This window comes from Bison bison, unplaced genomic scaffold (genome assembly GCF_000754665.1).
Source record: "Bison bison bison isolate TAMUID 2011002044 unplaced genomic scaffold, Bison_UMD1.0 scf7180017864061, whole genome shotgun sequence".
Lineage (NCBI taxonomy): Eukaryota > Metazoa > Chordata > Mammalia > Artiodactyla > Bovidae > Bison > Bison bison.
In genome coordinates this window covers 7,020,244-7,033,917 of record NW_011494633.1, presented here as the reverse complement: position 1 = coordinate 7,033,917, position 13,674 = coordinate 7,020,244, and the positions used below count along the sequence as shown (strand labels likewise).

The window sequence follows — 13,674 nt, the reverse complement described above, 5'->3', positions numbered from 1 at the left end:
GCCTCGGACAAGGCGCCCAGCGCGGTCCAGGTAGGGGGCGCGCCGCGGGGACTGCGGCCAGGACCAGCGGGCTCCCGAGGCTGGGGGGACTGGAAGCAGGGCGGACCCTCGGCAGGGTGGACTGCACTTGGGAGGCAGCTGGAGACGGTGGTGAACAGGATTTGGAGGCAGTGTGGGCTAACGGTTAGTGCACTTTGGAGGGCGTGTCAGCTGGCGTTTAGCACCCATTGGAGGCAGTGGAAACTCAATGGTTAACATGCTTTAGAGGCAGCAGGACTTAGCGGTTCACAGGAGCATTTCGGTCCCCTGTATTAGGGGAGGGAACAGTTCGGCAGGCGATTGGTGGGGAACCCTGCAAAACTGAGGGGTTCACCACCCCCAGCAAACCTACACCTGGAATATCATGGTGATGGACCAAGATCCGGGTAGAGGTGAGAACAGGCCTACTAGAAGAGCAGGTGAGCTGCAGAAAGTCAGTGACCCCAGAGGCAAGACCTGCCCATGGTGTGACTTAATAAGTCAAAGTCCAATGAACAGGAAGTTAGAGGCGCTTCTCTAGTGGTCCAATGGTTAAGAATCCACCTTACACTGCAAGGGACACTGGTTCCATCCCCGGTCCCAGAAGATCTCACATACCACGGAGCAACTAAGCCTGTGAGTCGCAACTATGGAAGCCTGTGCAACAAGAGAAGCCAACACAGTGAGAAGCCTGCAGACTGCAATGAAGAGTAGCCCCCGCTTGCTGCAACTAGAGAAAGCCTGTGTGCAGCGACAAAAACCCACCATAGGGGAAAAGATAAATCTTTAAAAAGGAAGTTAGAAACACTCTTCTCTTAGAGATATTAACAATGGCTAATGGCATCACTATGGGCCATCTTCTATGTGCAACAAAGTTTATGTTTATATTGCCTTAATTCTCATAAAAAAAACCCTTCAAGTGAGTGCCATATATCCATTTTCTAGACAAGGAAGTTGAGGCTTAGGGGGCCCAAGCTGCCCACCTCCCACTTTTGGCATCAGAGGTGTGTTGATGAGAGAGAGGTGTGGATCTGGAGAGCTGGATTCTACCCTGGGCATGCATGGTGTCTGTGCTCGGACATGTCCCCTGCCCTCACTGGCTGTGGGTTCCCGCCTGTAGGATGGACTTGCTGAGAAAGTGCTCTTGATCCTGGGCATCTCAGCGCTGGTGTGTGTTCTCTTTCAGTTCTGCGAGTTCCTGTCTGCCCCAGAAGTGAGCCGCTGGGCAGGGCCCATCATCGATGTCCTCTTGGACTACGTGGGCAACGTGCAGCTCTGCTCGCGGCTGAAGGAGCATATTGACAGCTTCGAGGACTGGGCTGTCATTAAGGAGAAAGCAGGTACGGGCTGTCACTGCTGCTGCTGCTGGCAGACGCCCCTGCCTGACTTGGGCCCAGGACTCGGGGCCTGTGACTGCTCCTGACATTTGATGAGCACCTTCTCATGCCAGGCTCTGAGCTGTGTGTCACATCCAGTGTCTCCGTGATCCTTTGTTTTGTAAATGAGGAGACCGACCCTCACAGAGATTGTCACTTGGGCAAATGTCTCATCACTAGTTAGTGGCAGAGCGGGGATTCAAATCCAGATTTGATCCACTAAAGAGTGTGTTAAACAAAAACCCCAGCTCCCTGAGAGGTGTCAGGACCTTTAGAGTAAGTTGTCCGGGTTTGTGGGCCACTGGGAAGCCGTGTGGTGGGTGGAGGAGGAAGTGATGGGCTTGGCATCTCAAACTGTAAAATGCACATGAAGCACCCGAGCATCTTATTTAAAATGCAGAGTCTAACGTGGCAGGTCTGGGGCGGGGCCTAAACGTGTACATTTCAACATGCTCCCAGGGCAGCCCCAGAGCAGCACTGGTCTAGGAGGCAGGCCCCCAGAGCTCTGGAACCAGGGGCTTGCTGGGTGATCGTGGGCAGGATGCCCCTCTGGACCTCAGGGCCCCTGTCCAAACAGAGCAAGCTGGACGTGCTCAATGTCTGGCTCCTCCAGCTCTGCCAGCCTGGGGTGTTTGCAGGTGAGATGTGCCTGGCGCAGTGAGGTGGGCTTTGGCCATGTTCCAATAGCTGTGTGCAGCGTAGTTGAGGCAGCCTGGCTGTCAGGCCAGAAATCCCTCTCAGGAATTGTGGCGCTCACCTGGGCAGGTGAGGCGTCAGGGGCAGTTGCACTGGGTGCTTCAGCTGATACTGAGGACATGCCTGTCCCCAAGAGAACCAACTGCCCCAGGACTTCCTCTGGGTCTGAAGGGCACCTCTCCAGCTGTGTGTCGATCACACAGCACAGAGGCTGACTCACAGGAAGTTATTTTTATCCCACTGCTGCTGCTGTTGTCCCCAGGTGAGAATGCTGCCTCGTTACCTGTCCAGGTGTCCCGCAGCCCAGTGCCCAGTCTTGCTGAGTTTCTCTTTGATCCCTGGGCCCCTTTAAGTCTAAACTTTCTGGTAGGATTTTCCATTTGCACAAATGCCTGGGAGCACTTGAATTGAGGCCCTTGATAAAGTTACTGGGAAGGCGATGGAGGGGGCGTGGAGAGAGAGACCCATGCCGGGGTGACACAGGAAGGAGGTGGGTATTGACTTGCTTATTGGCTGGGAGCTCAAAATTCTCAATAAAACATTCATTGAATTCATAAATGGTTGCTGTCACTGGAACTGGCCACTAGAGGCCACTAGAGAGTAGAGCGGTTCTTGCTGAGAATCCCACCCCTCACTTTCTCCTGGACCTGCCCTGCCTGGGAAGGGTAATTAACAGCTAAACTGTCCCCGGGAGAAAAAATTGCAGAACCTTTTATTGTGCTATAAACATTTATTAACAAGAAGAACAAATAGTTCTTTTCGTTTAATGCTGTGTTGTTGATATCAGAGACTCCGAAGTAGGGAACACCACTAGACCATTTAGGTATGACCTAAATCAAATCTCTTACGATTATACAGTAGAAGTGACAAATAGATTCAAGGGATTAGGTCTGATAAACAGAGTGCCTGAAGAACTATGGATGGATGTTCATGAGATTGTACAGGAGGCAGTGATCAAGACCATCCACCCCCAAGAAAAAGAAATGCGGAAAGGCAAAATGGTTGTTTGAGGAGGCCTTACAAGTAGCTGAGAAAAGAAGACAAGCTAAAGGCAAAGGAGAAAAGGAAAGATATATCCATCTGAATGCAGAGTTCCAAAGAATAGCATGGAGAGATAAGAAAGCCTTCCTCAGTGATCAATACGAAGAAATAGAGGAAAACAATAGAATGGGAAAGACCAGATATCTCTTCAAGAAAATTAGAGATACCAAGGGAACATTTCATGCAAAGATGGGCTCAATAAAGGACAGAAAAGGACAATAAAGGACAAAAAAGGCCCTAACGGAAACAGAAGATATTAAGAGGTGACAAGAATACACAGAAGAACTGTACTAAAAAGATCTTCACAACCCAGATAACCACAACTGTGTGATCACTCACCTAGAGCCAGACATCCTGGAATGTAAAGCCAAGTGGCCTTAGGAAGCATCACTATGACCAAAGCTAGCAGAGGTGATGGAATTCCAGTTGAGCTATTTCAAATTCTAAAGATGATGCTATGAAAGTACTACACTCAATATGCTGGCAAATTTGGAAAACTCAGCAGTGGCCACAGGACTGGAAAAGGTCAGATTTCATTCCAATCCCAAAGAAAGACAATGTTAAAGAATGTTCAAACTAACACACAATTGCACTCATCTCACACACTAGCAAAGTAAAGCTCAAAATTCTCCAAGTCAGGCTTCAACAGTATGTAAACAGTGAACTTCCAGATGTTCAAGCTGGATTTAGAAAAGGCAGAGGAACCAGAGATCAAATTGCCAACATCTGTTGGATCATCAAAAAAGCAAGAGCGTTCCAGAAAAACATCTACTTCTGCTTTATTGACTATGCCAAAGCCTTTGACTATGTAGATCACAACAAACTGTGGAAAATCCTTCAAGAGATGGGAATACCAGGAGACCTGAACTGCCTCCTGAGAAATCTGTATGGAGGTCAAGAAGCAACAGTTAGAACTGGACGTGGAACAACAGACTGGTTCCAAATAGGGAAAAGAGTACGTCAAGGCTGTATATTGTCACCCTGTCTATTTAACTTATATGCAGATTATATCATGCGAAATGCCAGGCTGGAAGAAGCAAAAGCTGGAATCAAGATTGCCGGGAGAAATATCAATAACTTCAGATATGCAGATGACACCACCCTTATGGCAGAAAGTGAAGAAGAACTAAAAAGCCTCTTGATGAAAGTGAAAGAGGAGAGTGAAAAAGTTGGCTTAAAGCTCAACATTCAGAAAACTAAGATCATGGCATCCGGTCCCATCACTTCATGGCAAATAGATGGAGAAACAGTGGAAACAGTGAGAGACTATTTTATTGGGCTCTAAAATCACTGCAAGTGGTAACTGTAGCCATGAAATTAAAAGACATTTGCTCCTTGGAAGAAAAGCTATGACCAGCCTGGACAAGATATTAAAAGGCATAGATATTACTTTGCCAACAAAGGTCCATTTAGTCAAGGCTATGGTTTTTCCAGTAGTCATGTATGGATATGAGATTTGGACTATAAAGAAATCTGAGTGCCAAAGAATTGATGCTTTTGAACTGTGGTGTTGGAGAAGATTCTTGAGAGTCCCTTGGACTGCAAGGAGATCCAACCAGTTCATCCTAAAGGAGATCAGTCCTGGCTGTTCATTGGAACAACTGATGCTGAAGCTGAAACTCCTCTACTTTGGCCACCTGATGCCAAGAACTGACTCATTGTAAAAGACCCTGATGCTGGGAAAGATTGAGGGCAGGAGGAGAAGGGTTCAACAGAGGATGAGATGGTTGGCTGACATCACTGACTCGATGGACATGAGTTTGAGCAAGCTCTGGGACAGGGAAGCCTGGCATGCTGCAGTCCATGGGGTCACAAAGAGACGGACGCAGCTGAGTGACTGAACTGACTGACTGACTTTCATTTAATGCTATGTTGTTGATATCAGAGACTCCAAAGCCAGCCAGAATGCCAGCCTTGGAGGCCCTGTATCCTCTGCCCGCCAGCAGCCTTTTGCCTTCCCACAAGCTCAGCCTTTGCTCTGCTGAGAAAGGGGCTGCGCTTCCCAGGGCAGGCTCTGTCCTGAGATCAGAGGTCAGTGGAAGCGTCAGAAATGCCCTGATGGGGCGGCTGGAGAGGCTACACTGTGGTGCCCTAGCTTCTCCACCCTCCCCACGTTCCCTCTGCATTCCTGTCTCCCCTGGGCAGTCTCTTTGGCTTGGCACTGCCGCTTCCCCTGCTTAGACTGCCCTGCCTCCGTCCCTCACCTGGCAAATTCCTACCCACCCATCGAGACCTTTCTCAGATGCACCATTTGGTATGGAAGGCTTTCCCCAAAGCTCCTGAGTGGATACCCCTGCATCTCTGTCCAAGCACAGGGCCAAGTGCAGTGAAGGGGTCAGCGTGTGTGTGTTGAATGAATGAATAGATGGCATTCTTTGATTCAGCAAATGCCTACCCTGTTCCCGGAGCTGAAATTAATTACCCCATTACTAGATGCATCAGGACCAGTTCTTACCCCCCGTCTCCGCCCCCCACCCCTTAGCTGAGAAAGCTCCATTTAATGAAGTATCCCTGGGGGCCTCCTGGAAGAGGCGGCCTGGTAGGATTCTGGGACCTGCTCAGTCCCTGCCCATTGATCCTGACTTCTCTGCACCTCCTAGAACCTAGAGCTGAACTGGATGCATGGGGTCACTTAGGAGGTCGTATTTGCTGAGGCTGTGAGGAAGGGTGGAGTCTGGGCTGATACGTTGAGGAGGGAGCTCAGGACAAGCTCCAGTGCCAGGCATGATTCTTGCTAAGCCCTCACCTGTGAAATGGGTTTGCCACCTGCCCTCCTTGCGCTTCCCTGGTGGCTCAGTGGTAAAGAGTCCATCTGACAATGCAGGAGATGTGAGCGCCATCCCTGGGTCAGGATGATCCCCTGGAGAAGGAAATGGCATCCCACTCCAGTATTATTCTCGCCTGGGAAATCCCATGGACAGAGGAGCCTGGTGGGCTACCATCCACGGGGTCACAAAAGAGTTGAACATGACTTAGCAACTAAACAACAACAAACCTGCCCTCCTCCTTCCTTGGGCTGCGCAGATGAGTGAAGGATGACACCTTTGCAGTGGCAGGGACCATGAGCGTGGGGGAGTCAGGGCATCTCCTCTCTTAGCCAGCCACATGGGTCAGGAGCTTCCTACAAGCCAGGGGTCAGGGATGCAAACCCTCTGCTGGGTGCAGGTGACCAATCAGCATCTCTCTTTCTGTCCTTTTCCCAGAACCTCCAAGACCCCTGGCTCATCTTTGCCGGCTGCGAGTTCGAAAGGCCATTGGGAAATACCGCATCAAACTCCTGGACACGTTGCCGCTTCCAGGCAGGCTGATCAGATACCTGAAATACGAGAACACCCAGTAACCAGAGCACGCGGGGGAGGAGCAGCAGCTCCTCAGACGGTTTCACTGAGTCTCAGGACAGCGGTGTCCCCAAATCCAGGGGACCCAGGGACAGATGCGGCTGGGAGCCGCTGGGCTCTCAGATATCTCTGGGCCAGAGCTTTGCCCAGAGCAGAGGACAGCTGTGTCGAGCAGGAGAAGAACCGTGTTGGCTTTCACTTGGATGAGGAGATCCCAGACCTGCTCTGCCATTGGGAATGGCAGAAAGCTCCATTCCTGGGGCCAGGAGGCAGGACCAGGGTAGAACTTGGGGTGGTCGGGGGAAGGCAAGGGGGCCGGCAGCAAAGCCCTGACCCCACCTCCAGGCTATGGCTGGAGAGCTTTCTTTCCGGGGTGATTCTGTCTTTGCTGGGCCACCTCCTGCCGAGCTGCCCCGTGCCCCTCCCCCTGTGCTCTGTGAAACTCTCCACTTGACTCTGAGTTCTCTCCCCAAAGCTGTGGCCCAGGGGAGCAGGGTGGGAGACTTTGGGCCCAGAGGGCTTCCTTAGGTACAATAAATGTTGCACAGATGACGCCCTGCCCAGTGAAGTCTCTTTCACCAGCACCCTCCAGGGCCTTGAGGTCCTCAGCCCCGCTCTTGGTGGGAGTGAGGGTGGTACCGGGGGCTGGGACAGGGCACGTGGAGCCCTGATCGTGTCACTTTGGTTTGGACTTCTGAAAGACCCCAGAGCATGTGTCCTTCATTCACCAGAAGAGACCCGATGGCCCGAGGAGAGGGGGCAGCTTGCTGCCCTGTGATCGGAGCTGGCAACGTTGGTTTCTCTCTCCTGGTTCCGTTGCCATAGAAACCGGAGCTTCATCACAAACAAGGTCTCAGAGCCTACAAGTCTCCTAACACCTGGCCTTGTCTTATGCACACGTTCCCTGCCACTGTCTTCACGTCTTAACTCACCCATTTGGCCACAAAGGCTGAGATACGAGGGGAAAGCCGTCTAAATACTGGCTCCTGTGAGCAGGTGCCGGAGGGAGGCTGTCATCAGCCCTCGCAAAGGCCCCACACTAGAGAGGCAGGAAGCCAGCCCTGTGCCCTCTGCAGCATCCTCCCATCCTCCCATGCCTTTGGGGGGAGCCGGGCAGGAGCCACCAGCCTGCTGTGGGTGTTACAGGTGAGAGCACTGAGGATTGGCACTTAGGGCACTTTCTCGAGGTCTGAGTCTCTCTTACAAAACCCTGTTTGTTTTTCCATGGAAGTCACAGTCAGTCATTCTGGAGAAGGAAATGGAAACCCACTCTAGTGTTCTTGCCTGGAGAATCCCGTGGACAGAGGAGCCTGGTGGGCTGCTGCCCATGGGGTCGCAAAGAATCAGATGTGACTGAGTGAGCACGCACAGTAGCTCATAGGCACTGTCTTCCCCCACATGATTAAAGCCACTCAGGTGACACCAGAGCAGGTGACCTTGCTGAAGAGCCTGCTCGGGCCTCCTCTCGGAGAGGCTTGCCGCGGCTGCTAAGTTGCTTCAGTCGTGTCCGACTCTGTGCAACCCCACAGACGGCAGCCCACCAGGCTCCACCATCCCTGGGATTCTTAATGGAGATCAAAGGTTATTTATGGCCTTTGCTCGATGAGCAGCCGGGAGGGTTGCAAGAGCACTGGTCCCAGGCCTGGCTTCACCTGGGCTTGCACCTCTGGGGCCTTGGGTTCCCAGCCTTGTGGCCCTTGGTGGCCTTTCTGGCTCTTACATCTTGGCTTTCCATGGAACCAGTAAGTCCCAGTGCCTTCCTAAAGAGGCCGAGTCTGCCAATAGCACCTTCCAGCCAGGGGTTTGGGGGACCTGGCTGCTTCTTTCCCCCTCCTCCCTGGTACAGGTGGGAAAACAGGCCCAGAGAGGGGAAGGGACTTGCCTGGGTACACACAGCAAATCCCAGGGGGTCCAGCCCAGCAGTGCTCGGCTAGAGTCTCGTGCTGTCTTGCTGCAGAGATCCTGAAGAAATCCCGAAGGAAGCCTGCATCCTCCCAGACTGGGGATGTTCAACCCTAGGGTCCAGGGCAAGTGGCCAAGGAGGGCTCGGTGCATAGTAGGGAAAATCCTGACTGCATAATGCCTCCTCCGACCAGGAGCCAGAGGGCATGGCGGCAGTCTAGGATGGGATGGGACAGAAAGATGCTTGGGTGCGTTTGGGATGGGGCTGGGCATCAGGCAGGCTCCAGCACTTCTCGGGTCACCTTATGTCCTAGGGGGTCCTAACAGACAGGGACCATGGATATCAGGCAGGATAGGGACACTGGTCACAGGGAGGTCTCCCCTGGAGGAGGTGAGGCTTGAGGAGATGGCAGGAGGTGGGAGGGAGGGCTCAGTCTCTGCATTCAGCACTGTGTGTGTGTGTGTGTGTGTTTGTGCACGCACACGCATGCATGCTCAGTCACGTCCAAGTCTTTGCGACCCCATGAACTATATAGCCTGTCAGGCTCCTCTGTCCATGGAGTTCTCCAGGCAAAAATACTGGAGTGGGTTGCCATTTCCTTCTCCAGGGGATCTTCCCGACCCAGGGATCAAACCTGCAGTCTCTTGCATCTCCTGCATTGGCTAGTGGGTTCTTTACCAGCTGAGCCACCAGGGAAGCCTGCATTCAGCATTGGCACCATCTCTAGCCTGGGAGGCCCTGGAGTCACCTTGGTTCTTAGAATATTGTTATCCGTCCATACCAGTCAGTCACAGCCACTGGTCGGGGTCCTTCCTCTCCACTGCCTCACCCAGGCATGGCTTTTGCAGGTTCCCCTCCCAGTCCCCCAACCACCTCTGCATAACCCAGCAGCTAAAGGGTTAACATCCCACTGCTTCCGGAGTCAATCCTGATTGGTCGGTGCTCAGACTGTGCCAGGGTTTCCTTTTTTGACCATATCTGCTGTCAAGAGGACTGTGCAGCCCGCACTCCCATGCTTACCCAGCCCCTGGGAGGATTTCAGCCTCAGAGATGTGTAGACAGCCTCACCCAACAGTCCAAGTCCTGAAAGTGGCTCCATGTCGTGGGCAGAAGCACATGTGACCCAGTGCTGTTTTGATTAGGGGAGCAGCTACTTCTGCAGCGGCAGCTGTCCGTTTATTTTGATACTGAGAATTTCCGAGGTGTGTCTTTTCCCCAGCTTGCTTCCACGTGGGGAATTATGATGTCGGGTGCTTCTGTTGGGTGGCACCTTGGTAAAGGTTTCTGCATCCAGACAAGGCTCCCAGCGTGTGACTGAAGAAGAACCACCAGGTATACCCCCTGGGAAAGGCTGAACCCCAGAGGGGCTGTGGGGGCCCAAGCTCCGTGCGCTGGAGCAGCACCCCAAGGAAACATGCCTCCCAGAGCGGGGCTCCTTCTCTGAAGGAGTCGGCTGATTCGATGGCCCTAGAACCCATTCCTGTGGGCCGCCCAGTCTATAAACATTGAAATACTGGCGTGGAAGGACCTAGAGACTTAGTCAGATGACTAGGTGACTTTGGGTGGGTGCAGCTTTTCAATCCTTTGTGCCACGCTAGACTGCCTGGTGCTCTCACCATCCCCACAGCTACCCACGTGGCGGCTCTATTTTCCTTTTTTTTAATTTTCGATCACATTTTTCACATGAAGAAATTCTGGCACAGAGAGGTCAAGTAACTTGCCCAAGGTCACACAGCTACTAGGTGGCAGGGCCAGGATTAGAGCTTTTGACACCCTGCCGTACCGTGTGGAAGGACTGAACCTTATCACAATGGGTCCTGCAGGGACCTTTGTAATGACGTGCAAGTCGGGAAAGAGGGGACCTGCCTCCTCCAGGGACCCTGTCTAAGAGTGGAGCAGCCTGAGGTGAGGGTCCTGGCCGAAGGCTCCTTACCTCATGAACCAGATGATCATGCAAAACAACCCTGCCTGTGTCACGTGGCCCCCCGGCTTTGCCATCCTCTGAGACCATCGGACATAAAACACCAGAAACCTACCAACTTTCCCAGCGAGCAAGCTGCCCCATCCCTGGGGATGCCTCACTTCAGGGGGAACCTGCAGGCCCTTAGCAATCACTAATTCTGAGTCCTGTGTTAGGAAGGATTCTGAGGCCATATCTGGACCTGAAAGGGGAGCATCTGTGACCAGTTATGAGGCTCACGTTGGATGCAGAAGCGGTGGGTGCATCTGATTGCTATCTTTGATCTGGTCCCTCCTTTACGGAGGGGCTTCCCAGGTGGTACTAGTGGTAAAGAACCCACCTGCCAACGCAGGAGACATAAGAGGTGCAAGTTCAACCCCTGGGTTGGGAAGATGCCCTGGAGAAGGAAACGGTAAGCCGCTCCAGAGTCGGACAGGACTGAGAGACCCAGCACGCATGAGCTACTTTACAGAGGAGGAAACGGAGGCGCAGAATGGGGAGTAACCTGTTCAACATTCTGCTGTCGATGTGGGTGTGGAGTCCCCCGCCAGGCTGGCCCCCTGCCCCCGTCCCAGTCGTGAGAACTGTGCTTTGAGGAAATGAGACGCTCAGCCTCTGTGGCAGCCCCCACACTCTCAACCATGGAGCCACGCCACCCACTGCAGGATGGTGGAGGCCTCCAGTGGCTTGGCTGGTTTGGGTGCTGTCGGGGCCAACCGAGGGCCGCTGCCCACGAGCAGTGCCCCTCCGTGTGCATGGTCGCTGGCAGAGGCCCTCATCTTTCCATTGACGGGCGCCTAGTGTGTGCCAAGGGCTGCATCGGGTCCAGGAAGAGAGCCAGCGGCAGGAGACCTAGGAATCTGAATTAGCTAGAGATGATGTTGACGGTGACGACAGTGATGGTGATGACTTTGAAACAACTCAGTCAGACAACCAGTTATTTTGTCCACAAGAGGCCCCGTTCCTGTTCGGCCTGACATTCCCCTCTGACCAGGGTCGGACACGACTGCCTTGGCCCAGCCTCTGCTCTGAGGCTGTGATGGGGTGGGAGGTGCCACCGAGGGTCCTGTTCTCATCTCACCCCTCATCCCACAGGTGGGGCAGGGAGGCCTGGAGAGGAAGGGTCCAGCCCTACATCCCACGGCAGAACCAGGAGGACAGATTCATCCCCCACCCTCCACACATACACCCCAGTACCAGCTCCTATTCTCCAGAGCAGTTTGGGCCCTCTGGGGCTCCAGGCCTCCCCTGGCCTCTATTTGCTGAGATTGGGAACCAGAGCATTCCTTTCCAGGAATCCTCTCCACCCTCCTTCAGGTTGAGCTATCAGGCTCCCAGGCCCATTTCAGGCATCACGGAGGCCTCTGGGCCACTCCGGGCACCACCCCCCGCCCCTGCCAGCCTCTGTAAGCAGCCCTCCACCTGGGCATAGCCAGCATTTCCTAGGCCGGGGGACTAATCAACTTCATGAACCCGAGAATGTGAAAACTGCAAAAGAAATGCCTTTATTCTCTTAACCTTCTTAGTATTTACAAAGAACAAGAAGAACAAGACTGAGACTGGCTTACACAGTGGGTGGCAGGTGAACAGGTGGTGTAACGCTGGCTTCTGGGGTGGCCGGAGGGCCAGGGCAAAGGCCCCGGCCACCTGAGGTCTGCACGGGCACACAGGTGATCTGTCGGGCTCTGGCCTGCTTGCGGAGGGGCTGGCCTCCGGAGGCTGTGCGGACTGGCTGGACTGCTGCCCGAGAAGAAGCCCCTGCGCCATCCTGCCCTGCCCTCCTCCCCCCAATGCAAAGGGATGGTTCTCTCCCAGCCCACTCCTCACCAGAAGAGCTCGCTCCTGGGGGTCCCCGATACCCTGCAGGCCAGAAGAGGGAGCCAAGGCCCTCCCCACCTGGCTAGAGGTAGCCGAAGACATTGAAGATGGGTGGGGGCACAGCCGGCTTGGTGGGGATGGGTTTCAGAACCACAGGTCTGTACACTTTCTGCCCCGGGCCCTCCGCATCCTTGCAGAAGTGGGCCAGCTCGCCGGGGGAAGCTGCGCTTTTCCGCCAGAGGCCCAGGCTAGGCATTGGGCTCTGGGGCAGGGCACCTGGAGGGCTTGGGTAGACGGGCTGTCCATGGTACTGGAAGGGGCAGCAGCTCCAGGCACTGACGCGGCCCACCAGGGAGACCCCAGGCATCTTGAGTGGCTCCTTTTCAGCTGGTGCCCTGGGGGAGGTGGGCACCGGGGCGGTCTCGGGCCCCAGGGGCTCCAAGCCTTTACAGTGTTTCTTACCCTCGTAGGGAGGTCCCTCCCGGGGTCCCAGTCCCCCCTCCAGCCCCACGGGGTAGCTGTGGGTGGGCCGTGGCTCTTCCCAGAAGGAAGCAGGCAGCTGTCTTTTCCTCATGGGCACCTGGCCAGGCCTGGCAGCTCCTGGATCCGGCCCATGGAGGGTCTGCTCCTTAGAGAGGCTTTCCTCCCGGTCCAGGTTCCCCAATGCCTTCTCCTTGCAGCCCCCACCCCCGCCAGGGCTGGAACCGTGGCCAGATTCGAGGGGCAGCGGCCTCCCGGGCCGGTCCTCGGGCCCCCTTTTCAGGTGAGGCTCAGCCCCTCTGCCGGGGAGGCCCCGCGGGAGCCGGGAATACTTCTGGGAGAAGCGTTTGAGCTGCTTCTGCAGGTACTTGCGGTGGTCCACCGAGCGGCGGCAGGGCGCGGACTTGTCCAGGGCCGCCTTGATGTCGCTGGACGCCAGGTTCACGAAGTTTAGCAGCATCTTCACGTCACTGTCGGATGCCATCACCAGAGCGCCGCTGCACCGGGCTTTCCATGAAGAGGCTGGGTTCTCCAGGCAGCTGGCAGCTCCAGGGAAGAGCACAGAGCCAACCTGGCGAGGGACACAACAGCCGTTGGTGTCTCTCCGAGCATCCACAGTCCACCCTCCCCAAAGGCTACATGGCTGCAGACAGCAGTGGTCCCCACCTCAGCCCCCCTCAGGCCTAGACAGAATCCCTGGGTCATGGGATACCCATTCAGGCTGCTAAGCATCTCCCAGAGCCTCTGGGATGCAACGGGAAGAAACCCATTTCATCTTCAACAGGCTCCGCACATGCAGGTGAGGCTGAGACAGGTCAGGCAACTTGCCCAAGGCCACTTGGCCCTACCAAGTGGCACTGCTGGGGTGAGAGCCCACCAGCAATGTGTGTGTCTCCCCCCACACCACGCTGCCCGCGGGGCACGACTTGCCAGCAAGGTTTTCATTTTCTGAGCCTAGGCAGCCGCTCTACTTTAAGGCAAGGCCAAGCCCCTTGGTTGCCTGGCGGTGCCCTCCTCCTCCCACCCCCGCCCCCAAGTCCTGCT

At 54.7% G+C, this 13,674-nt stretch overlaps 2 protein-coding genes across 2 annotated transcripts in view; one reads left to right on the top strand and one right to left on the bottom strand.

Moving 5' to 3' along the window:
- ASB2 (ankyrin repeat and SOCS box containing 2) overlaps positions 1-7,021 on the top strand; it is a 49,396-nt gene extending 42,375 nt beyond the window's left edge. Inside the window, exons 9-11 of the mRNA XM_010836264.1 lie at positions 1-30; positions 1,205-1,358; positions 6,335-7,021. Of these exons, the coding sequence (XP_010834566.1) occupies positions 1-30; positions 1,205-1,358; positions 6,335-6,471 (321 nt within the window). The 3' untranslated portion in view covers positions 6,472-7,021. The remainder of the gene's footprint in view (positions 31-1,204; positions 1,359-6,334) is intronic.
- A 4,796-nt stretch (positions 7,022-11,817) lies between these two features.
- FAM181A (family with sequence similarity 181, member A) lies at positions 11,818-13,572 on the bottom strand. The gene has a single exon (XM_010836220.1). The coding sequence runs from the start codon at positions 13,112-13,114 to the stop codon at positions 12,233-12,235; it is 882 nt and encodes a 293-aa protein (XP_010834522.1). The 5' UTR covers positions 13,115-13,572; the 3' UTR covers positions 11,818-12,232.
- Positions 13,573-13,674: the final 102 nt, after the last annotated feature.

What these genes read in the sequence shown, in the direction of transcription:
- FAM181A (XM_010836220.1), bottom strand. Translation starts at nt 13,114, where the DNA reads ATGGCATCCGACAGTGACGTGAAGATGCTGCTAAACTTCGTGAACCTG.